The sequence below is a fragment of the Corapipo altera genome, unplaced genomic scaffold, assembly GCF_003945725.1.
Source record: "Corapipo altera isolate COAL_440 unplaced genomic scaffold, ASM394572v1 65, whole genome shotgun sequence".
NCBI classification, from domain to species: Eukaryota; Metazoa; Chordata; class Aves; order Passeriformes; family Pipridae; genus Corapipo; species Corapipo altera.
The window spans coordinates 8,093,639-8,119,433 of NW_020884891.1; the positions used below are offsets into that span (position 1 = coordinate 8,093,639).

The following is a 25,795-nucleotide window of genomic DNA, read 5'->3' on the forward strand; positions in this document are numbered from 1 at the left end:
GAGCTGCCATGGAACAGTCTGACCAACTGCTGCTGTCACTGCAAACAAGCTCAAAATGAAGAAAAACGTCCCTAGTGACCAGTAAAACATCCCTAGTGACCAGTAAAACATCCCTAGTGACCAGTAACATTGCAACACTGCAATGTATTTCAGCTCACTCATGGTTTGGGCTCCTCTTCTTCCCAGCTGCTGTTATGATTCATAAGGGTTTGACTGTAGGTAACAATTACATGGAGGTAATCAGTTACTTTGTGTAGACTTATTATCACTGGTCAGGACTGCAGTTTAATAAATAACATATGAAATGATGTTTTAGATGCCTTTATCTCCTTGGCATAGGGCTTCTACCTAGCTCTGCTAACATCAAGGAGCAGCTGACTTCATCAGGACAGAATTGGGCCCATAGTAAGCAAAGGAGACACTGAGACTCCACTGTCTACATTACTCATCTGTGTGTTAAAGCAAAAAATCAGCAGTAATGCCTTTATAGTGCTGGAGGTCAGGGCACCATGTTATGTGGGTAGAACTGCAGAATTACAAAGTGTAGGGACATCTGGGGCTTTCAAAAACAGAATTTAAAAAAGGTGTCTTTGGTTAATCCTGGTATAAAAACACATTTCCAGTATAACAAGTAGAGGTGGGGGTTTTTTAGTTCGTTGGTTTTTTCTTTTTTTTTTTTTTTATTCACAGTGCAATTATACTGGAATTTCTCAACTAACATTAAAGATGCTTTTAAGACAGGAAAGTTGTTAAAATGTAAAATGCAATTTATAAATGTTTACAAAAGTCACACAATTTTATTTAACTTTGGTAAAGTAATAAAAGGGTACATATGAGCCACAATCTTGACATTCTCATAAGAAATGATGAATACAGTGCAGAATGTTGCAGTTACATTAAATGCTTAGTTTTGCTCAAGCAGAAGGACACAGGTAATTCAACAGAAAATCCCACCAGTAATTTTTTTAAATGTGAAAATGCCCTTGTCCTTTTATAGTGAATTTAAAGCAGCAATGTAACTTTTGCTTAAGTATTCCTTAGAAAAGATGAGAATTTGGATATTTCCTAAGTTTAATATTTTTCAACGCAAAATCAATAATTTCCCAGTTGTTTCTCTGCCAGTGAGTTATGTTCCCCTCAGGAGTTTCAGTCCTGTCCTGTGGTGTCCCCTAGTCCTTCTAGCCCTATTTAGTTGACAGGCACAAATGGTAGAGTGTTTGTCAGAAGTGGGACAGGACTGTTAGTTGTTATCTCAAAGATACAGCAATAAAATGTTTTCTGATACTAAACTGATGTGCCCTTCTAGTTTTGTGGGGAGTTTTATCAAGAGAAGTAACTGTCTGTTTTGAAATTTCCCATGATCTCTTTATCAAGATTTAATTCAGTAAAATGTAATATAAAATGGAGGATGCCCTAGTATATAAATTTATTTTCAGTATGCAAATTTATAGGAGCTGCACTTCAACAAACAAAATGTGACCAGGATATGTTTTGCATACACTACTGCTTTAAATCCCATAAGTTGTATTCCTTTCTCCAGCTGTTTAGTTCCCCTTCTTACTGGAGAAAAGTTACACTTACTTCTGGATAAACAATATTATCCTTTAATATACTAACATACTGATTAGTATTTGACAGTGGAAATGATAAGGTTAACACAGAGTCTAGCCTAAAGGCTTTGCAAATGCATAGGATTAAAAACAGCATTATAAAGTGTGGGTGTACTTTCAAAAGTGAGATCAGAGACTTCAGTGTTTGTTTTCCATGCTGACAGCATTTTAATTGATTTTAATTTTTTTTTTAAGATAGATTAAAAGGAGATGCCACTATTTAAAATCCAACTGGATTTTTCCCTACCCCACTAGCATATATTCCACTTTTTGATTCTGAAATCCAGATTTAACTTCTAGGTGCCTTTTGGTCTGCATCAGTTGCAAGTAAAGGTAGGCAACTGAGGATTAGAGTCAACAAACTGATGCCAAGGAAATTAAATCTTTAGGAAATAAGTAGTAAAATGTCAAGTAAGCAGTTGAGAACGCTCAGGTTGAGCAGCTCAGATCTGAACACTGTCATCTGAAATCACTTCCTGGAGTAGAACCACACTCTACAGGTCAGTGTGTCACATATCAAAGCTGACCTTCTTTTGTTATGCAGGATGCATGCAAAATCTGCTTTAATCTAGATCAGTCAGCATAGTCATCAGCTGAAGATTAAATGAAAGTCACAACAGTGATTGCAAATTCCTCAGTTTCATCCTATATTACAGGGTGTTGAATTTTACTGTGTGAGACTTATGTCTTGGAGAACTAGTAGTGGATATTCCTTATGTGCAGCCCATAATACAGCCACTAAAACAGTGCTTATTCAGGGAGCTGATTCAGTCCATTAAAAAAGTTAAAAGTACAAGCTTAAAAAAAAAAATCCCAACCAAACAAAAAGGAAATAAATAAATACATTATGTTTTCACTGCACTGTTTCAGTGACTTGTGGACAGCTTCTGATGCTCTTTATAGGAATACAAGGGTGATTTAGGCAGTGCAACCACCCAAAATACTTGACTTCAGCTTTACTTACACAGAATTCAGAGAGAGACAACTCCATTTCACCTTCCATTTCACTTTAAGAAGCATTCTGAAATAAAAACAGCTTGCCTATTAAAGATTCCCCCCCCCTCAAAAAAGCAATGTCCCAGTTGTTTTGCTACAATCTACGAGACTATCCTAGGATGTTACCTCTTTTCAATAGGGTTGAAGTTTGAAGATGTTTCCAGTGTGTAGGCTGTAACCAACAAGTGATGTGAGTCAGGTCCTGTGCCTCCCTGCCCAAAATCCCAGCAAATGGAGTCTGAAGGCCAAACAAAACCAGTGTCGAGTCACGCTGTTTGCGAGCACCCTCACCTTAAACAGACTGATAGTCTCTGGCAACTATCGATCCTGGCTACCCTTACTTCAGCTTGGCACAAGATGGAGTAAGGCAGACCAGAATCTGTCATCTGTGTTGGATCACTTTATTAAAAAACAAGGACTACATGAACCAAAGAGGCTGACATTTAGGTCACCTGCTACTCACCAACACTTTAGAACATCAGCAGTCTGTCCCTTCCATCACAGGCCATTGCTGAACTTCTGAAATAAGTCTCGCAAGAAAGAACAGTCCAATCTAATATTTGTATTTGCAATTCTCTTCTGTATCTATCCTCCTGCTGCCTCCCACAGTAAAATATAAATACAAAATGTTCACAATTATTTCGATGGCAAGTATTTTTGTCTTCTTTCCCACATTCTTTATGGTGTGTAAGGTGGTGGCTTTTCAAAAGGGGGAAAATACGGTGGCGAGTAACGAGGCGGCGCATTAGAGGCCCACATATAGCTGGGAGATGGAGACATGGACTGGGGGTCATCGGAGAGGCCAGAAGGAGTGGAGGCTGGAAACACGCTGGAATGCTGCAGAGAGACAGCAAGAAGGCTGCAATGTAACCACTTCATAATGTCAAGGACCTCGGCAAAGCGATACTTGATTACCAAGCAGTTGAAAATTAACAGTGCAAGGTTTGCCTCTGCAAAACGTGTACACACAAATAACAATTCTGTTATTTCCACTTGCGCCTGTGCTGGTTTTGGCTGTGAAAGAGTTAATTTTTTTCATAGCAGCTGGTAGGGGGCTGTGGTTTGGATTTCTGCTGGAAACAGTGTTCATAATTCAGGGATGTTTCCCTTATCACTGAGCAGCACTTATCCAGAGCCAAGGTCTTTTCTGCTCCTCACCCCACCCCGCCAGGGAGGAGGCTGGGGGGGGGGACAAGGAGCTGGGAGGGGACAGAGCTGGGACAGCTGATCCCAACTGACCCAAGGGATATCCCACACTATGTGGCTTTTTGCTCTGCTTGTGCACGTGGCCTTTGCTTTACTGTCCCACAAATTTTCTCACTTTTGATTCTCTCCCTGATCCCCCCACCCCACCTGTGTGGGACCTAACTGGTTGAGGTCAAACCACGACAACTCTTCTGGCCACTAATACATGGTGGGTTTGCCCCAGACAGTCGTGGTGCCCCTGTGCTGCTGTTTTCCACCTGGCCCACCTGAACAGGCCACCTGCAGAGCAAACAGGGTTTAGTGGTGCCTGGACACACCAGCAAACACTGGGGCAGAGCCCAGGCACCACACACCCCTCCACCACCCTTTGGCTGCTGCATGAACTGAAATCCCAAATGCTCCTGGCTTAAGGCCCTGGCAGAGACCCAAGTGTGAAGAGGATTTGCACTGCACTGCCAGGGGCATGGGAGTGCCCATGGGAAAATGGCATTAATTCCTCCTTCAACATGGGGTGAAAGGCAGAGAAGGTCAATGCTTGCCTGCACTCTCCTGTCAGAGCCAAACGTGGCTCAGGGCCTGTGGAAGCCAAAACTCTGAGGCTTTCTCACCCAATTGCCCCCAGCTAAGAACACAATGAGGAGTAAGATGTTGGCACTGCTTCCACCAGGACATTTTCCTACTGCCCAGTTCCCATCACAGCCCCCTGCAAAGGCCTGGTGCCTTCCTCACCACTGGAGGAGTGTGGAGTGTCATTAGCAATGGCACAAGTAGTGGCTGCTGCAACACCCACCAGCTCTCTCAAAAACCAGAGAGCTGGGTCTGCCATTTTAGATTTGTATGTGAAAGCTCTTGCAGGGGCACAGGCTTCCTCAGAAATTCTGGAATAGTGCTGGGTTTTTTTTCCCATGAAGGATGTGTGGGATGAGTGGGAAGCACTCTTGCACCAGAGGCAATGCATCCTCTGCAAGGGATTTGAGAGGCAAGGCTAGGCCTGCTCTGTGCACTGCAGGATGGCAGAGAAGAAGGTGTCAGGGTGGTACAGTCACTGCTTGGAGCAGAGTAGGGTTCAAGGCAAGAGAGTCTCCACAGCCAGAGGCTCAGCTAAGGCTCTCCTGCAGGCCCTCCAGTTTCCTGGAAAATACACAAAGCGCAGACTTGGAATTGCATCTGAAAGAGAGACTTGGCTATACTAAATTTAGATTACCTGAATTTATGCCCAGCTTTTGTGCTGACTCCTAAGCCAACACCTGTGCTCACAGCACTGAGACCCAGAGACTTTGATCCGTCCAGCTGAGCTCTAAGTGTTAGCAGAGCCCAGCAGTACTTCCAGATAAAAAGCAGGAAAATCCACCCATGCTGAGCTCTCTGCAGGTACTGGGGCTACTGTACTGACAAATCCTGAGTCTGACAGCACTTAGAACCGCTGAGAAGAGGACTTTGCAGACGAGCTTGGTTTGGTATGCACTGAGGTTGGCATTTTTGTAAGTGATGCGATGCCAGTGACTGTCCCAGGTTTCATTAATCTCAAAAATGCATCACAAATCTGTATACATAAATCCTAGGAATTGTGATATAAGTATTCAAGCATACCTAGGAAGCCCTGACAGCAGTGTTGTCTAGTGGCACTAGCAGTAAAACCAGAAAGGTTTAGATTTGTGTTAACTCTTATGCATGGCTCTGATGAGGGAGACGGTGGCTATCACAGACCACACCTCTTAGTTGATTTCTAAGACCTTAACCTCCTGTTAATAAAAATAAGGCTTCAGCCCTGATGGTTGCAAAGAAAATGTATGATGTGTTATCATCACCACTGTGGTAACATCCACTTGACAAAAGAGCTGAGGAGGAAATGTCCTCATCTGCTTCACCAGTGAGAGCTGAAAGCTTCATGTGAACGCACCACTTCCAACAGCACAGCTCCATAATTCAAAGAGGAAGGGATGCATTACAGCAGAGGTGATGTTTGCAGAGACCACTCTTAGACCAGCTGAACCATGTGGAAAAAACCCACACAATAGCTTTTCAGGCATCATGTCTCTTCAGGAGCTCAAATAGCTTGTTTCCAAAAGCTCATCTGTTTCTCTCAGACACAGCAGTTGGCCCAATAAAATCTAGCACCTGAACACCTGGCTTTGCCTCTCTCCTCAGAACACTGCAGTGCCAGAGGCAATGCCTATGTTTAATGTGGCCTCTACTAGTGAGAGGTGGAGAAGGCAGGCAGGCAGCAGGTTATGTTGCCCTCACTTTAAAGACAGCTTTCAGGAAAACACTGCCTTAGTAAGAGAGAGCACTACCAAGGACTTGGTCTTTCCTACCTAGTAGGAAAGATTGGATATGTTCTGCAGGAACAAGAAAATTAAACTGTGTGAATGATGGGAAGGCAGGTCTCCAGAGTCCTGCAGGACTGGCTAGATTTAACCTTGCTGCTAAGCACAAAAACATCCTGTAACATTCCCCACCTGAAAGTCATATGCAGAGTAGGGAGGCAGATGAGGAGTGCTGTGGTAGTAGGTGTTGTAAGATGTCACTTGTGGCCTTGAGTAGTAGGTCACTGAAGGGTGTGCATTTTCAACCGTACAGTTCAGCGTAGGGAGGGAAGGAGTCTGTTGAAACAAAAAGAAGAGAATTTCAGGCTGCTAACCAAGTCATGGAAAGCTGACAGCTGAATGAAAGCAGAAATGATTTAGAGGAGCACTGTGTGTCTTTAGACCTCAATTCTGTTAAATTAGCAACTGGCAATCCAGTTCCCTCTCAGGGTAGCAGCTAAGTCCCAAGGTCATTTCATTCATCACCCACTCATTGCTTCCTCTCAGATTCCACAGAACAAGCTGGTAATAGCCCAGTGCACACCAGTACTCAGACAAAACAGATTTGCATCTTCACAAGTAGGAGAAATGATCCATTAATTCTGATTACTCTGTTATTCAGTGCATTTTGAGATATTTCAAATCCTCTTGTACTGCTGTTCACAGACACTTCTATGCATCTTTTTTTTTGCAGAGGTTTAGAGGCTCTCTGGTGTGGATCAAATCTCAAAGGGCTCCAATGCACAGCTGGGAATGTGTCTCCTATTTTATTTGGGAAGATACTGGTGAGTCTGAAAAGAGTTCAGAGTTCTGCAATATGGCACCCTTAGTGCAGGGTCCAAGATTTCTTTGTAAGAAAAATGTATAGCTGGGACAACAAATGCTCTTTTTCTGTGTGTCTCATTTTGTATTTTTCCAAATGAGTCACAAGAGATTGAAAAAACCCCAAGTGTATCTGCTGAATGTTCAGCTCTCCCCACTGATTTGTGCCATCAGAACAAAACTGTATGGAAGGTAGCCTGGTCAAGTGAGGGTATTTCAAAGCTCATGTTGTCAGAACAGCATTTTCCCCATTATCTGAAGTTTGGTTTTGATCCCCAGTTCACCCTTCCAGATTCCACACCATGAAGAAACTAGATGGAGAGTTTCAGCCTAACACAGCTGCTTTAACAGCCTGTAAAGCTCAGAACCCTACTACTGCTATAAAATCAACAATTCATGAGCAACCACCACACATTTCCTTGTAGAATGAGAATGCTTTGAAAAGGAAGATCAATTTTTAAGAAAGAGCTTATTTTCATTCATCCTGGTATTGCCAACACCTCTGAGAAGGTTCCTTTTGAAAATACAACCTCCTAATTCTGTTCATCTTTTCTAACTGTGCTCAGGTGGTGACTCGAGATCAGAAAAGTGAATCACTTCCACTTTTCCCTCACAGTTATTTCCTGCCCTCCTTTTCATCCTGATTGCAGTGATGCATAGATAATTTGCATGGAAATACTAATAGCTGTTCTCATGATTATTTTTAAAAGGCAATTTGCCTGAGTTTTTTTGCCTTAATACACAGAGAAATTGATACCCTCTTACCATGTCTTTAAAGCCTCCAAGGATTGCTGCTGTAATGATCCCCAGGAATAGCCCCACTATGTTCAGAATTGTTGCTGACCAGAGCAAGTGGTAAAGGTGGATGATGTCCTGGCAGCTGCTGACATCAATGTATTCATAGTAGCCTCCAGAAATCTCCACTCTGCTAGATTAGGAAAGAAAACAATAATGATAAAAAACCCACCAAGCATCGTAAAACCTAAGTACTTCTGCTGGACACTAAAATGCATTCTGCAATTCAGTGACAGCCTGGACCTGACTATCAAGGGAGTGGGGATAAAGCCTGGTAGACCCCATGCTTGTGCCATCCAAGATCTCCCTGCACAATGACAGCAGAAGACTGATGTGCTCTGAAACAAACAAGGCCTGCAAACACCCAAATATCCTTGAGTCTGAATCTGCCGGTTATTTCTATCACCTGAAATCTCCACAGAGGTCCTGCAGGCTTCCCAAGGACAAAGCAGTCTCTAAAACAGCCTGGCACCCTGGCAGGGAGAGGTCTTTCTGCTTGCATTTTTAAGATTTTCCACATGCAGAAAAGAGATGGAGAAAACTTGGTGGAATCCAGTGAGGTCATTATTCTGGAAAAGGAAAAGCAGCTCCTACAACATGTGGGCTGGAGTCTTGCAGCGGGATTGTAGGGATAGGTACAATTTTGGAAGAATTTGTGATGGAAAGCTAGAACTTGATTTCGCTTAGGAAGGCTGCAAAATGCCTTATAAAATGGGTTAGATGTTCTTTTTGTCCTTCCTTCTGCATTTCAGAAAGTTGCAGGGAGAAGCTGTGAGCAAGCTACCTCCCAGGTATGCAGAGAGATAACACGTCTGCAAATGTGTACAAGGCCTCCTCTGGACAGAGAGGGTGGGGGAGGAGAGAGAAGATACAAAAAGCCTTGGAGAAGGCAGGGCATTGCCTTTTTCCCCTGGGGGCCCAGTGCGCAGCATCATTAATAAATGGTCCTTGCATCTGAAATAAACCCTTTTTTTAATCCTTCCACTGCCTTGGCAATCTTGGGAAGAATACCTGAAACGTTTTATCTTACAGGGATTCTTCAGGAATGACTTCTCTCTGCCTGCTTGGCAGGACACAGGCTGGCCTTCAGCATAACACATCAACTGTAGTGGGCTACAGCAAATTCCCCTTCAGAAAACATATTTATCAGGGACAGATGATATTAGGAGCTTATGAATGACTTGTCTCTCAGCTCACACACAGGGTTAGGCTCAAACTGCACAAGGGCTTTGAGGAAATGGGGAAGAACAGGCTCATACTGAAGGTCAAGAAGCAGGACATCCAGGCTCAGGTCCCCAACAGACTCTGCAAGGCCTTCAGGACCTGCCCCCTTTCACAAGAGCCACGCTCCTTCCCTCATTACTCTACTTTGACTTCTTTCTTTTTTCCGTATTTCATTGTAGCAGGCCACTGCAGGAGACACTACAAGGAAGAGACAGGGCTTTCAAGCAGAATCGAGGCAGAGCATAAGCACAGGTCACAAAAACCTGAACGTTGCTGGCACGACCTCCGTGTGACCCGAGCACACACCGTGACCGCCTCCAACAACACAACCTGTATGTGCTGCTGGCAAGAGCTCGTTCCTATGGAGATGTGTCAGAGCTCTCAGCCAGCCTTGTGCACCGACCAGAACATTCTGCACTGTCAGAGACGTACAGCAAGTACTTATCCATGGGAAGGGGCTCGGAAGGATGCAAGATTGCCATCACTTTTTCTGCATTTTCCATCCTTTACATGTGCACTAACCGGTCTTGAATGTCCATGCCTTTCTTAATGAGATCCCAAAAGAACCAGCACCTCCTCAGTGAAGGATATTCTTGTGGTGCTAAGCAAGATTAAGATGGTAACAACTAGTATCTTGTATCAGAGGGGAAAATGGGTCAGAGGTAGGACACTGAACCAGCCTGCCTGGGGACAAAAAAACCCCAAAACCAAAAGAAAGGGAAATACAGAAAAGTTCCAAGCTTTTCTATTCCAAACACTTCTCTGTGAATCGCTCTCTCCAGCCAGTACAAAGGGATAATGTTCTGTAAATTGCTAAAGGAAGGTGAGAGCTTGCTCCTCTGCAACGGCTTTCACAGACACAAAGTCCTACAAAGACCAGGGAACCACCCACCCTCTCCCAACAGCAGCTTTTGATCTTCCTCCACCACAGTCAATGATTTAAGTGGGGGCCAGCCCAGCTAAGTACTGTGAGAAATGCTAAGCCTAGAACATCCCTAAGCAAGAATGAGCACTAAAAAAATCAATTTATTAATTGCTTGCTGACACACATTAGAGACTCCACATGATATAAGCAGCACATGCTGTAAATGAAGCTGACTTAGCCTGATCTAGCTGGTGTGATCACTCTGCAGTGGCTCTGGATTGGTAACCACCTTCTGACTCTTCATTGCACAGTGCTGATTCACCTTCCAACCCTCTGTGACCATGAACGATATTCAGAAGTGGGCAGAGAGGATATGAACACCAGCCTGTGAACTCTCCTCCCTGTTGGCAGGGTGGGGAATGAAACGGTCACAGGGAGAGGAAGAAGTGTCCCAGTTTTTACACCAATAATCATCTAAAACAAAATAAGACCCACGGAACAAGCAGTGCCAACAGAGAAGGAAGGTGACACTCAACAGGGAGAAAACTGAGGAGGACACCAAGCACAAAAGCAATGGAAACTCCTGTCCTCTTCATTTTTCCAGCTGGGCTGGCCCAGAGCATGCTCACCCACAGGTGGGATGGCTTTGGTGTGTTCACACACCCCTTTATTTGGTTAGCTTTTGTCTGGGACTCCTGGTGGCTGGTAACCACAGCTTAAGATCCCTTCCCACAACAACTGTCATTAACCGATACTGTCCTGGCCTGCCAGACACCTGCAAGGCAGACACCTGCTTGCCCTTCCCATGGCCAGGAATGGCATTTTTGGCTTACTTCCCACAGTTGTACAGGTCACAGCAGAAGCAGGTATTGGTTTTTATTTTTGGCGTGCAGGGGGCACGGCGTTGTGGGTGACAGATCGCCTGTGTGAACACAGAGAAAAATACATAAAGCACATTGGGACATCCTCAAACAGTTTCTGCTGCTATTTGGCTTGCTCTACATGTAGATTTTGCACTGATCTCCAGATTAGCCCCAGGCAGATTTTTCCTTCCTTATCTTGCTCCTGCAAAGTCCACAGTTACTGGAATAAAGATGTACGAGACTAGAACAGACCAGCATTTCCTTTCACAGTGGGGAGTTCACAGACAAGCCCACGCCTGCATAGGAAGGGGGTTTGCAACTCTTACAGGCAACTGAGGTGTTGCTGAACCAACACGGCTCACCACACAGCAACTCAGAGCACAGAGCTGCCAACAGCACGGTGCAAACTGAGAGCAAGAATTCCATACTGGTGCATAACTGACCAAAGTGGTCATTGTCTACCCATGGGTGGTAACACCCAAGCTCACATGGACAGGCTTTGGCCTGAAAAGAGAGTGGACCCCACCAATGCTGCTGGGTAGTATTTAACTTTGCACCTCAAGCAGGCATTCTAATTTGGAATATAGTGGTTATTCAAAACTACTTGGGAACTTGGGAGCCCTGAGAGGCTTCTCTTTGGAGAATACAATAACAGGGGTGCAGAGGCTGGTACATGTTGCTCAAACCCACAGAAATTACTGCTGTCTGAACTCTTAACCCACACCCTAATCCCATAATGAATGCACAGCTGAAAATCTAGAGAAACTGGTGTATTTTCCTACCCCCATCCCCTCCTCTCCACCTGCTCCTTTACTAATGAGGCAGTACCAAGAATGGAGGAATTCACCTCCTTGAGTCCTCCCACCCCAGGCCCAGCCTCCCACCCCCTCCTCACTTTCCAGACCTCCAGGACACTGGAGCAGACTCCTGGCAGCAGGTTCCTCCACCTGCACCATGAAGGTGCCCCTTCAGAGCCAGCACAACCAAACCTGCTCTCACCTCAGGCGGGGTCGTGCTCTTGGAGTAGTACTGACATCGCCCAGCGTACAGCGGCCTCAGGTCCTGCCGGGGGAAAGGCACCAGGATCAGTACTGCAGCTAAACCAAAAAAAACCACCTAAAGGGGCTGGGGAAACTTAGAGACTTGTTTTGTACCATCCCAGCCATGGCACCCCCCCACCCCTGAGCCCTGGGTGATGTTTGACCCTGGTCCTTGGAGGGATGCACTTACCACTGCACTAGTGATTGGTCGTGACAGCAGCAGCTCATCATTTTTTTAAGTCACTAAATGGAAACTGAGAACAACTGTTTCCTGTTTATACTCTAATGCTTTAATGAGTTTTGTATCAAATTGCTTCATTCTACTACAACATTCAGTGGTTGACTCTGCGTTAAGAACTAACTCTGCCTACATTTAAAACGAAATAGATGTTACTGGTCATATTTTGTCCCTTGGCGATAGCTGTAATTCACATGACATCTTAAGAGTTGTGAGGCTCAGTAAACACATAAAGCACACACACAGAAAGTTTTAAGATCTCAATTCTTCAGGCTAATTTAAAAATATTTTTTAAAAAAGATACATTTTTCTAAAGCTTATGATTTAAAACAGCATTCAGCACATGGTGTATATTTGCAGGGTTTGATGTGTCCCGATACAGGACTGCAGACACCACCACTTGCTTTCCTAGAGTAAAAACATTGCAGGACCTGTGTTTTCCTGGAAGCACTTACTATGTGTCTGGCAGCAAAGACACCGTCTACTATGGCACAGCAGAACGCAGCAATGACACCAAAGCTGATGAAGACGATCGATGCAACCAGCTGAGGAAGGAAAACAAAGCAAAGTATCATCTGCCTCTCCACAACCAAGTAATCTGTGCCCTCTCCACAAGGATACATAAGCCACAGTCAATAAGCCCTCGAGCAATCAATGACCCAAATGTTTGCCTGGGCTGCACAGCCTGCTCTCACTGAAGGCAGTGGGATGTGTGTCTGCTCTGGCAAAGCAGCAGGAGCAGCAGCACTGTGCCAGACTGGTTCTCTGGGCACTTGAGATAGTAATGCAGGTTTTTCCATGACTCCAAAAGGCTAAACTTAGGCTGAGGATACACCTCCTCTTCTGCCTGCTGCTGTCCTTAACTCTTCCCTAACACAATCCAGAAGGATCCTATGTGTCTTTTTAAAGTACCTGAGGATTTTTAGGTTAATCACACTGGTTTTACCTAGATCTCCCTAAGTGAAAACAGGCCTTCTTCCAGCAACATCCATGTGCAGAGCAGGTCAGCTTGAGAAACGAGTGAGGATGCAAGAGGTTTGCTTGGGACAGTGGAAATGGTCCCTGTACAATTGCTGACTTCCCTTAGCTTCAAAATGAGAGAAAATAAAATGGTTTTCTAGATGAGGCAAGTCTTCAAGGCATAGACATAAAACCTGCAGCAGCAGATGGAGCAGACTGTGAAATGATCCCAGTGACCACATGAACACATCACAGCCACTAGGTGCTACTGGAATATTAGATGCTGTGCCACAAACTACTTGCAGATGGCAGCAGGTGACAAGTTTTCCAGGATCAGATCCTACACTGAGACCTTGGTTCTGTCAGCTGTAAACACCTGCATTTCCTCCCCACTCAGCCTCAGCATCTCCACATCTGGATCCCAATTCACATTATCCATCACAGTCACCCTGTTTCACAACCAAACCAGTGAAATTACACAAGAGGAGAAGGTGCAGCTTCTCACAGTCTCAGTGGAAGAATGGGGCTTATGGCTTAGGTTATTTTGTAGCAAGTTTGGTTTTCCTCTGTACTGTCCTTTTTTTTCATACATACATGAAAGAGGATATTTTCCCTAAATAGCATGAGCCTTGGAGATGGGAAGTGAGCCAAACACTAAATATATACAATTAGAGTATTTGTCGGTCATGCCTGCTTGCAGATAGGAGCTGCTAATATGGTTGTTTAAAATAAATGCAAGGTTAATGATGATACTTTCATAACAGCCCTACCAAGAGATAAGGATCTAATGCTAGAAATGGGTTTGTTCACTTTATTTACACAGTTTCCTCTCTCTCAGCTGGAGAAAGAAAAGCCTGAAAACCAAACACTGAGAATTTATGATAAAGAAAAATCAAACAGCAAACAGAAATATACAAATTAATTTTTAAAATCTCAGTTTTCAACTTGCCACCAAGATTTTTGATTTGGGCTTATTACTGTTTGTTACTGTAGCAAGCAGAAGCCCCCCTCAAGAGCTGAGTGGTATTCTTGATTGGTCTTCACTCATCTAACTCTTGATGAAGTCAGCCACACCACATAGCACTCAGACAAGAAAAGACAAACTGGGTTTGGACAGTGCAGGAACCAGGAAGCAGGAGTGTCCTGGGCTGAGGATCCCTTTAGGCAAAGATACAGCCACTCGTGGGCTGTGAAGCTGTTGGTTCTCACTTTTCCCTGGCCTGCATGACTGTCATAAAGGCACGTAAACCACTCACTCCTTGGCTGAAAACTGCTGAGTGGGCAGCTGGGCTGGGCCAGAGCTGCCTGCAGGGCGGGCAGCTGGGCCTCCCTGGGGGGATGAGAGCTCGCCCTTCCTCTGGCAAGTGGGAAGTGCAGATGTATGGCATGGCAGTCAATATGCTTGGGTGGGAAAAAACAGAGAGGTCTATTCCTGACAGCAGGCAGGAGAGAAGTGAGCAGTGAGTGCTGCTTCAGCTTAGCTCTCCCCGTAAGCCACACTGGCTCACTCCACTCCTCATGCTCCCCAGTCACCTGACGGACAGAAACACGCATGAAAACACGGCTGCAGAAGTGGCTTTTAGCTTTTTCTGCCATCAGCTGCGTAACAAGCCAGACCCAGACTGTCTTTTAGCAAACTAGGACACTGGGGAAGTTCACAGGAGATAAAAAAAATAAATCCTGCGCTGCCAGTGGCATTATGGAAACATGTAATGGACAAAGCTGCCCCTGGGCAAGGAGGAGGTGTGACTAAAGCACAGGGGCAATAAGTGACAGCTACTGCATGTCCTCTCTGCGGTCAGAGCAGAGACACGCTCGCTGCCGGCCGAGGCAGCAGTGACGCAATCCCTGCAAAGCTGGGTCATGTGTGCTTTTTAGGACACAAAATGATAGAGAGATGAAAAGAACAAACACTGGCTACCCAGGGCTCTTCAGAATAACCAAACAGTCAAGTCAGAGCCATGCTGGCACTCGTGGGCACTCCTGTGGAGGTCCAGGACTGGCACAACATGGTCATTGCTCAACCAGACACTGACATGCTGCTAATATATGATGAGCAAGAGGTTGAAACCCCGCTAAGACAGAAAGAACAGGACATGTTGCTCTTGCAGAGCCAGGGTGAAAACAACAAAAAATATCCACTGGGAAACTCACTTCTCCTGCACCCTGTCTGACTGTGGGAAAGGCAGATGTCCTCTCCTGCAGGGTCTGCCTCATCCTCTCCCTCTGGCTCTGCAGGGAGCCTGCTATTTGCAAAGCAAAGGCTAAGGCAGCACAGCCGAGCTTCTGGATTTGGACAGGCAGGAATTTCTCCCATTTCCCCCTGCAGCTTGGCCACCACGCCTTAGCCTTGGTCAGCAGCACACCCTGCTAATCTGACCCCTGGGCCCCCTCCCAGAGGCGGCTCCATCCCTGCAGAAGCAGCAGCAGCCCAGTGGGACAGGCTGCAGGGACAGCACCACCTCCCTCAGCCCTCTGCTGCCTCACACCAGAAGGCTGGAGAGATCTTGCTGCCAGAGCATGGGGGAAACCACCGGGGAGGGGGATTGCAGCCACTCTCTTGGGAGAGCCCAGCCAAGGCAGGAGACAGATCTGCCCACAGGGTGCTCCAGGAGCTGGACTGCTCCTCCCCACATGCTACCTCTGGCCAGCCATGTGTGGGCAGGCAGAGGAAACAGGCTTGGAAAGATTGAGCTCGACAGCCTGCCAGGACAGTATCGGGTACCAACTTCTACTGATCTTTCTCTACCCTCACCTTCTGCTAAATTCTCCAAAAAGCCTTCCCCCTGCCCTAAGCCCTGTTACTGATGGCTCCAAGCACTACAGCCCCTACCTCCAGGCACGGGCATCAAGGTGTGGGGCTTGTGAAACAGCATCTGCAAGATGCCATCAGAGACCTAGACAAGTCCACAGGTGCCCTGTGGCAAGCCAAGTGTCCTGTGCTTGCTAAGAGGGGTAATCTGAGCCAGCTCCATCCCCACTGCACAGAGAGACTCTCTCCCACCCCAGCACAAGCTCAGTTGTGATCTCATCTCCTCTGGTTTGTGCTATCTGCATGTTCACTGCCCACCTGCTCTCTTCTGAATGTTGCTCCCAGCCCCAGCACACAAAACCCTCCTTGCAGCACGAGGAGGGAACCCGAGAGCACTGTGGGCTGCACACCTGGTCTAGCCAGCACCTCCTGTGTTTCTGAGGTCCCCAACTGCTGGTCTACAGCAGTTTCTTGGTTTTCCTTCTCACTGGAAGAGGTGTTTGGAAACAGGAACCAGCAACAGGTGTGTTAATCAGCAGTGCTGGAGAGATTGGCTGCTTTTCAGTTACACCAGTCTTCATGCTTTTTGTCATGATGATATCTCAAGTGACTTATGCTGTAGACATTTGTAGAGCAGACAGTTCTGAGCACTCCTGTCTTCAGGAAGGACTTTCTGCTCAGCTCTCTAGGGGATTTCACCTCCAGACTGCCTGTTACACCAGCTGCTTGATCTTCTCCTCTAACCATTGCTTAGAATAGAAAGTGGCCAAAAGCAATTTTTCTAGAGTTCTGGGCTTCAAAGTATTTATTTTAGAAGATTTAAAATAACTATATTATTTTTATCTTATTTACCATATTATGTATCACATACTGAGACAGCTCAAAAGAAAAAGCCCTGGGCATGAGCCTGTGAAGCACTGACTATCCTGAAAACTCCAAATGCTCGATTTCAAGCTCTTTAAAAAAACCCCACCAAGTTCAGTGAGACTGTGTATAGTCACTTTGTGCTTCCTTGAGCATTTTTTTTTTTTAATTTAAAAATAGCAGAGTTAACGGCCTTCTTATCCTGGCCCGCCAGCACAAGAAGTATGCAATACTACCCTGGAAGAGTTAGGAAAACCAATAATACTATTTACATACAATACTTGAGTTACTGTCAGTTTCTATAAAGAACTTACCATTTGCCTTTTGTTTTCTATCAAGTTTGATCCGATTATTCCAAGAAACGACCCAAAACCAAGCTGAAAAACAATGTATTGTTAGCATTTAGATCAGGATGATACCCGACATATTTTGTATACAGACAGAACACATTTAAATCCAGAAGCAGCAAAAGAACATATTGTGGATGTGTGAGCACTCTTCCTTAGCAAGAAACCAGTGGAGTCTCACTAGCAGGAACTATCAGGTGTATCCCACATATGGCACTAAAAGCGTGTGTAGAAACCAAAAGGATGAGTTCTGAATTCCATCCCCGCCCCAGTGATGCTGAGTAATGGCTGGTGGATGAGGATATGCATTGCTGTCTTGGAACAACCCTACCAACACTCAGGACTGTCCAGATGCAAACCTTGCAGGACCGTGGCACTAACATCTGCAGGACCAGGCTGCTGTAGCCTCACCAAGCCTGTGAGCAATCACCTCAGTTTTTAACTCAGAGACTTTCTTGATGTGAAGTATGAAATAAGGGAGATTTATACTTGAGAAGATTTAGCAGCTTTCTGCCTTCTCCTACTCCTCCCTCATTTCCAGGGGTGAGGATGCATCACCAGGGTCTTCTACCAGAAGAGCTCACGCCAACCCAGCCAACAGAACAAGCTACTGCAGCAAAAGCATCTTTTTTTTGCTGCCATAACCGACAACACTTATTTCAGCTCAGTGAAGTCATCCAGGAGTGTGATTTTCCACCTCCTTTCTCTACAGCCTTAAGCTATATAGCTACACTAAGTAGAAGTTTCCAGGACAGAGCACACCTCAGCCAGGCCAGAAACAGGGACTTCAAGGAGGAACCACAGACTATGAGGGGAGATGCAGAAGTACTTCTGTGTCATGCCAAGAAGGGTCTCTGGTTGGTCTAGAGCACATCCATCTCCACTTCCATGGGTCAGCAAAATGAGAAATGCCATAAAAGTCCTACAGTTGGACCTGTCATATTAAGCAGGTGCAAATCCAGACAACAGACCAAAGGACAGTGAAGATCTGGGTGAGAACACCCGATAACTGGCCAATTCCCCAGGAAGCAGAACAAAGCACGAGACAAACTGCAGTGATTCAAGAATGAGCCAACCAACCTGGAATCAACATTTTAAGAGCCAGGAATAGAAAACAAAGAGTTAATAAGCCAAATACTTTCAGGCAGAGGCATATACAGAGATTAACAGACACAAATGTGATGAAAAGTTTGGCTTAAACCTTCTTCTGCCCTGCTTAAGCCCAGTAACCTTTGGTGTAGTGCCGTGGGCAGCGAGGGCAGCTGGCTCAAACAGCAGGGATTAAAGCAGAGCAGCTGATCAGGCAACACACACCTAAGGCAAATGCTCAAGAAAAATGTTTTGTGCCCTTTGAGCTTTATCCATAAGAGAAATATCCACGTGGTCTTTCAGAGCAGCTTCAAATCAAAAGGTGAAATACCTCAGATAATCTAAGATAATTCAAAAAGAAGAAATTACAGCAAGTCTGTACATCCAACAGGTGAAGACCAAATAAATCAGTGGATTCTCCTCAACAGGAATTCTCATTGCATTAATGGAAAAACTATTCATTCTTCTATGGATGGGACAAAGAGATCTTAGGAATCTGCATCAACTGCATCATTAATTTGCTGATGGATGTGATGCCTTGGGATGCCTGTTTGAAAGGAGGACAGGACACAAAATGAATGCACTTTTCCAGCCTGAAGCCAACATCCTTGGCAAGGAACCACTACAGAAGAGGTTTGCCAGTGAAAGCATAAGAAAGGTCAGTCACTTACACAGATTCTGGAAGCTGTTGTAACTTGGAGACAACACACATATCTCACAGTCTCACTTCACAAGGGTGCTTGCCCTGTACATCTGATCATTACTCTTGTCTGCTGAGCACCACTGTTATATTCCAGGCTTCCCTATCCCAGCTCAGTCATCCAGGCACAGGTGAGGACATTTCCCACAGAGACACAGCAAGGGTGCTCACTGATGTAGTTGTGAAAGTTGGGGGGTCATGGAGGAAGGTGAAGGCAGCCTGTCTACAGGACATGTCACTGCACCCTCTGCTTCAGCTTCTCCAGTTGTACCAATGAGGAACTGAGTTGTTTTGGGGAAAAACTAACCTCAAGCCCTCAAAAAACCCAACCAAACAAAACCCCACTCGTGTGAGTGGTCTCCAGCGCCTGGTTCTGCCCTTCCTTGGAAGAAGAGGCCTGGGAAGACAATCCTCTGCATTAGATAGTCACTTCTTTGCATGCCCCCTCCTCCACAAGAGGTGTTTGCCCAAGGAACACAAGTTGAAGGGGCAAAGAACAGTGCATGAGGTGTGGCAGAGATGAGACTTCTGGCTCTGTGTTTTCCTTACCTTACCTACCAACACAGGGCACTCAGGGTATGACTAACAGTGCCCAGAATCCCTGACGAAAATGCACACAGGGCTAACAGCAGTGTGAGGTTCTGGATGACAAGAGCTGCAAGGAGCTGCTTCTTCAGGGCTGTGGAAGTCACTTGCTTGGGGACAGCTCACCGAGTACTCACGCACCGCGGCAAGCCCTTTTTCCCAGTAAAGGGAGAAAGCCCAGCTTGTTATGAAACATCAGCTATTTTAAGCACCTGCTGAAGCATCCAGCAGCACACTGGAATGTTTTCCTGTGCAGGGAGACAGGTGAGGTCATCACACATTACCATACAGTGGATTAATGAACCGAGAGGGGGAATTTGGTGATAAACAGAAATTGCCAGGGTGCCTCTGAATAAAGTAACTCAACGCCCTTCCCAAGTCCAGGAATTCATTAATTCCTTGAGTAGACTAAGTCCTAAAAAAGCGTTAGTGATGCTGACGTTCCCAGTCCATAAATAGCACGGGAGATGTCAAGGGGACGTGAGCAACAGACTCAACCCATCTGCATCAGTCTGCAGGACCTGCTCTGAAGCACGAGGTTCAGCTCAGGCTGACAGGGTGTAGGCTAAGTGTGGAATGTTTGAAACCCTTCTCAACACCTTCCTTCTATACTTCTCTTTAAAAAAGATCAGGCCTAAATGCAGGAGTTACTGTGAGAAACCAGAAAACCTAAACAGAAGAGGCCCAACATAATCTGTAACAATGTTCCACACTAAGGGCTGTAAAGGGGCTTTCTTCAGTCATAGAGGAACTCTGTCACAGAGAAGTATAAAGCTCCCTGAGATGTGCAATGCATGGCAAATAAATCAAACAGCAATAAGTCAAGAACAAGCCTCTACCTAGTTATCTAGACTGTTTCAAGCCTCCAAATCAGAAGTGCAGCACTCCACAGCTGTTAGACCAGAAACCTCTAGCTGGGGCTACTAGCTACACTCAATATGCTAAGACACCCATTTTGACTGCAGTTCAGTGCTTCTTTCTGAGCATATCTCAGACATGCACAGGAACAGACCAGGACTTGCTTTCCAGCTCGGGTTAGACCTTTGCTCATGCTGGGAGAGGCATGATGTACTTGTCCCTTATGCTTCTGCGGGAGGATATACATCTAATAGCAGGAAGGCTGGACACCAGTAGTCTTCTCTAAATTAAGCCATTTGAAGCTACAAGGTTGTCCTTTCCCACTTTCAGCTGTTGATAACAAAAAAGAAGAAATAGATGTGCTCGCGGCTTTGATGTACACGCTCCCCTGGCAAACTGCCACAGCTCCTCATCCAGGGACTCCAAGTCTTTAAACACTTTGGCAAGTGAACTTTTATCACCACAAGTCACATGAACAGTATTCCAAGACCTGGTCTCTCAACTGCTCTTGGCACGTGTGGTCCTTCTTTGCCTTACTTCTGCCTGGGCTGAATGTGATCTGTGCAAACAAAGAAGTCCTATGGTTCCTTCTACTGACATAAAACCTGTCATACCATTAGCTCAAAAGCATTACTTATTACCTAAGCTCAGAGGAAGCTGCCATTTGGATGTGATTTTTGCATGGGAATGAGCAGCAGGTGCAAAATAATAATAAAACAAATAAATCAAATGGCAATGAAGTAACTGAGCAAAATATTCAGGACAAGAACACCCTTTATAACATTTGCAGCATTACAAAGGGACTTTGTAGGCAATAAGTTTTCTAGACCTACCTAGGAGTTCTATACTTACAATAACCCCTGGGTAATAACCTCCAACAGTCACATTTTGGGTTCTTGTTGTAGCAGCTAGGCCCACCGTTAGAATTAATACTGACACAATGAGGAGAGTCACAGTTACGTAGAGGGAATTTCTTTTTCTTCTATTGAACGACCCTAAAAACACACACACACACAACAGAATTTGCTGATTTCATCTGGGGACAGTCACGACACCACAAATTTCTCCTCCCACCGCCAACCACATCATGGTGAATTTCCTTTCTTCCAACTTGAGAATATTTTTGGGTTTGGCTGTCACTTTTCACCTTCACTAACATGCTTTATCAAGCGTTACTAGGGCATCTGAATCCACATTTACTTATCATTGCTCTGACGTAGATGAAGAGAGCCTTAAGAACTGTAACTCTGTAAAGCTCATTTAGACACATCAGAGTCTCCCAGCCCCTCTGGCCTGGGGCAATTGAGCTAATGAGAAATATTCCCATTAGGCACGTACATATTTTCTGATCTGTCTGCTTACATCAAGCTAAACAACCACACTGTATGCTGCTTGTTTTAAGGGGGGCAATCTTGGCTGTAATCATAAGGCATCCACGATTTTCCATGCAAATGAGACATCACCAGTAACAGCCACTCTCCTGTAGTATCATCCCCTACTTTCAGCAAGGACCAGCTATTTTTACATGCTTGAATAATGAATTTGTGGATTAGTAAAACTCATCTACAGCTGCCTGATGACGAGGTTTTTTTTCTTTTATATATTTATAGATCTCTCCAAATGAACATAAATATAAAAGAGTGATTCCACCAGCCAAGAGGAAAGCTGGCTGCGACGTTACTCTCAGCAACATCCTTAGGTGTGTTTGCTCAGCGTGTGCTCTGCCATCTTCATATCACTCTCTGGAACAATCCTTTTGATTATATTTCATATATTATGTAGACATACATATGTCCTACTAGCACTTGCAAGAGTGGCTGGTAGGACAATGGACTATAACAGCCCCCTGCCACACTCCCTGTGGGCTGCTGGGGCCATCCTGAATCCCATTCCCACAGCCTGGGGCTCTCCAGCATGCCTGGGGAGCAGGTAAAGGTAAGTCCCACCCCAGAGGCTCCCAAGCCATGTGCATGCTCCCAGCACTTCTCAGGGTATTTCAGAGAAGGGCAGGGAACATGTCCCAAGGGCAAGGAGCTGCTTTCACCATTGCTGAGTGTATTCCCTAAAGGAAACCATCTTGGGAATCCCCATCTGAGGTGTTCAAGGGCTCCCTGACAGCCTCTACATGGCTAGATAAAACACCTGCAGAAAGGCTAAGACTTGGCCAAGCCAAACACAACCTCCTTGTCCAAATTCTCCGGAAAGAGGAGCACACCAGGCCTTGAGGGCAGTTTCTGTCTCAGAGGTGTACACCCCAGGTGCCCACAAGCCCTTCCACAGAGTTGTGCCTATCTGCAGAGCAGACAGAGAGATCTTTTCACCCCAACAGCTACACCAATGCAGCCATATGGACACACACTGGTACAAATTATCTCCCTTCCTCCACAGGGACAGCTCTCCCCAGGGAAAAGGGCAGCAGCTCCCCACGGCTCCTCCACACCCGCTCCAGCCTGATCCACCACCGTGCTGCTGGCAGGAGTGCTCCCTCTCCATGCTCTGGACTGGCACAGCTGCCACGGGCATGGGGCTGGATCATTTCACCCACATCGATCAGATGAGCTTGAAATCACAGACAAGTCCTAAACTTGGGGCTTAAAAGCCCAACACGAGGAGATCACAGAATCACAGAATGGGTAAGGCTGGAAAGGACCACTGGAGGTCATCTAGTCCAACCTCCCTGCTCAAGCAGGCTCCCCTAGGTGAAAAGCAAGAGAGGTTTGTAAAGAAAAGCACCATCCTTTCTGACTGACCAGTCAGTGTCTCTGGAAGGAAAGCTCTCCACCTGCAAACCTTCTGCTTGTGTCCCACAGCACAGCTCTGACTGCACCAGTGGGAAATCACTGGTTCTAAGAGCAAGGAGCCTGACAACTAGTTAGTTCTTAGCTAGAATGAACAGCTACACAGTTACTAATTTCAAACAAAAAAAAATTAAATAACTACTAAGGAAACTTAAGATGCAGGCTGGTTCTTTTCTCAATGATCCTTAGTTTTTCATGTCATGCTTTTACAGCCTGGAGATAAAGGTACCCAACTGTTTGCTGCTTGTTGTATTCAGGGTTATTCTTTTTATTCTCCTAAATCTGCCAAATAAGGTAATAATATAAAATCTAGTCTTCTAAAGCATTCAAAATTCATCAAGATATTAAGCCTTTCTGTATGTATTGCCTCCCAAATACTAGCACTTGTGCCACACTGCAGTTCTAATGTAACCATTTAAATGCAAGTGTCCCATAAATTTCTTAAAATTCCATAGCACTGGGACCAAAATTTAGCTGAACAAAACTTCAGAACCTGGAGAGAAACTGCCACTTCTTACACAGATTAGTTCTGAAAGGAGAGAAAGAACGAACCCGTCTTGCTTCCACATGATTACCAAACTTCTGTTTACTGCCACAGTTCGGCTGGCAAACGAGCAGAGGGTAAACAAACCCAGCCATATGTTCCTTGCACAGCTCAAACTGTGCACGGTTGGGCTGTGTGGGTGTGCAGATGTTTGTGTGCCCTGCAAAACCACCCTGCAGAGCACGGCCGAGTGGGCGCCGTGGGCACACGAGCACAAAGCAGAGCTCCTGCACTGCCATCACAGCTACCACGAAAACACCTGCAAAATGCGCCGCTTGTCTCAAAACCAGAGTGTTTTTTCAACAGCATTTCTGCAGAAAAACACCCTAAAAGAAGCAGTCTGAAACACTGTTTACGGATTCTGAACTTGTTTTTGCACCACCATGTTTTCCACTCTTCGTTTCCACATCGTTTCCCTGGTCAGGAGTGGCAAACATCAAAATGCAACAGAGAGGAGAAACAAAATGTTTCCCACTGGAAATTTTCTGAAAGCTTTTCAATATTCCTTATAAGATTAAATTAAAAAAAAAAAAGCTTTTATTCCAAGTTCTGACAAAACCAACGATAGTCCTTTACCTTGATATTGAAGAGAGATGTGAAACTGAAGAGATAATGTGATTACCTCCACTTTAGCTCTGCACTGGGACACTAATCACATTTTTTCTTTCTCTGAAAACACATTTTGCTATGTGTGTAGAGAGAAAGTGGTTTTGTACTTTTCTAAGGATGGCTGCAGCTGCTTCAGCATAAATGGACTCATACTCAGTATCTCTGTTGACAGCTGCTGAAGGGCTGCCCTGGCAAAATCATCTCCCTCAATATTAATCTTTGCTGAAAGAATTCCCCATCACATCATTCTCCTCTTTGTTCCTGAGCTTGGTACAGCTCTGTAGACAGAAGTAGAGCTACAAGAGCTTTGCTATCTCTACTTTCAAGAGAATAGCAATAGCCTTTTCTCTGTGATTTATCCCAATTAGATACTTCAAAACTTACAGTGCTTACCACAGTGAGAGTACACAAGGTGGTCGGAAACACTGCTTAACTTTGGGAAGGAGATGTAAAGAAATTACTGCTATCCATAGTCTGGCCATTGCTTTTGCTAAAATGGCACTCCAAATGTGGACTGGTCTTAGTCATTTATATGTTAAGCATCAGAAACATCCTTTTATTATCCTTGCCATATATAAACCCACTCTAAAGACAAGGTTGTAGCAGGTTTTTGCAGATTACTTTAAAAGTTTGCAATAATGTATATCTTTGTACTGCCCTTGATTTACTCTCTTTTTTCCCGATTATTAGAAGAAAACAGACAAGATGGCACAGAAACGGCACCGACTTCTCCATCTTGTTCTTTGGAGGGGGGGGGGGGGGGTGGAAAACCAGAAAGCGAAGAATAAGCGCGAAGTAGCCCAAGGAAGAAGCCAGCTTCAACTTTTACCCCGAGTGAACGGGGGGGGACAGATGGCATCGAGCCTCCCTCTCCCCAGTCCCTCTCCTTTTGTTCCATTTTTTCTGCTAAAACCGCGCCAGCGTGGGAGCGGTGACCCCACCGCCCCCCGACTGCGGGCCCGGCAGCGCACGGGCGGGGGGCTGCGGGGGCTGCGGGTGGAGCGAGGGTGGGGGGATCGCGGTCCGCGCTCAGGGACGAGCGGTGCCCGGCCCCAGCAGCGGCCGCTCCGAAGGATGATGATGATGATGATGCTGCCGCCGCTGCGGGGCCGGGCAGCGACCCGCCCGCGGGGGTCCCGCCGCAGCGGCCGCGGGGGCTGCGGGGACACACGGACCGTGCCCTGCGGCCGGACCCGCGCCCAGCGGGGGAGCGGCCCCGGCACCGCAGCCCCGCCGGGTCCCCGCGCACCCACCGCCCCGCACGGCCCCGCGTCCCGCCCGGGGTGCCCCCGGCCCGGCACTCACCCATGGAGTCGGGCAGGGCCACGCCGCCCGGGCGCTGCTGAGTCAGGGACTGCCGCATGGTGCCGGTGCCGCCGCTCCCGCCGCAGCCGCGGGGCCACGGCGGCGGCCACAGCCCCGGCACCGGCCGCGCCTGCGCAGTGGGGCGGGAACGGAGCGGCGGGGCCGGCTCGGAACCGGGCAGCGCCGAGCAGGAACGAACAGAACCGAACTGCACCGAACTGCACCGAACTGCACCGAACAGCACCGAACAGAACCGGACTGCACCGCCCGCTGCACCCCCGGGTCCGCGGGGAGCGCTCGGGCACGGGCACGTCCTTCCCAAGTGACTGCCCGGGGCCGTCCCGCTGGAAACAGCGCAGCGACAGTGCCCCAGGAGGGGTTGGGGAGGGAGGGACAGAGCTGCTGCCCCATCTGCGGGA

The 25,795-nt window shown here is 46.3% G+C and overlaps 1 protein-coding gene across 2 annotated transcripts; it reads right to left on the reverse strand.

Moving 5' to 3' along the window:
- Window positions 1-780: 780 nt before the first annotated feature.
- Window positions 781-25,486, reverse strand: TMEM255A (transmembrane protein 255A). 2 transcript variants are annotated; one of them, XM_027645177.1, is made up of 9 exons: window positions 25,377-25,486; window positions 20,973-21,115; window positions 16,856-16,918; window positions 12,421-12,510; window positions 11,687-11,749; window positions 10,658-10,746; window positions 7,706-7,865; window positions 6,272-6,415; window positions 781-3,443 (listed from the first exon to the last, which is right to left on the reverse strand). In XM_027645177.1, exons 1-9 carry the CDS (start codon window positions 25,432-25,434, stop codon window positions 3,285-3,287), a joined length of 969 nt encoding a protein of 322 aa, XP_027500978.1. In that variant the 5' UTR covers window positions 25,435-25,486; the 3' UTR covers window positions 781-3,284. The 2 variants fall into 2 exon arrangements, with proteins under 2 accessions (XP_027500978.1, XP_027500977.1); XM_027645176.1 differs by having other exon boundaries at window positions 7,706-7,868.
- Between the last annotated feature and the right edge of the window lie 309 nt (window positions 25,487-25,795).

What these genes read in the sequence shown, in the direction of transcription:
- TMEM255A (XM_027645176.1), bottom strand. Translation starts at nt 25,434, where the DNA reads ATGCGGCAGTCCCTGACTCAGCAGCGCCCGGGCGGCGTGGCCCTGCCC. An exon ending in TTGGAGGCTTTAAAGACATG is followed by an intron (nt 6,416 to 7,705) that starts GTAAGAGGGTAT and finishes TTGTTTCAACAG; the next exon opens with ACTCCTTCCCTCCCTACGCT. An exon ending in ACTCTGCATATGACTTTCAG is followed by an intron (nt 3,444 to 6,271) that starts GTGGGGAATGTT and finishes GTCTCTCTGCAG; the next exon opens with CATTCCAGCGTGTTTCCAGC.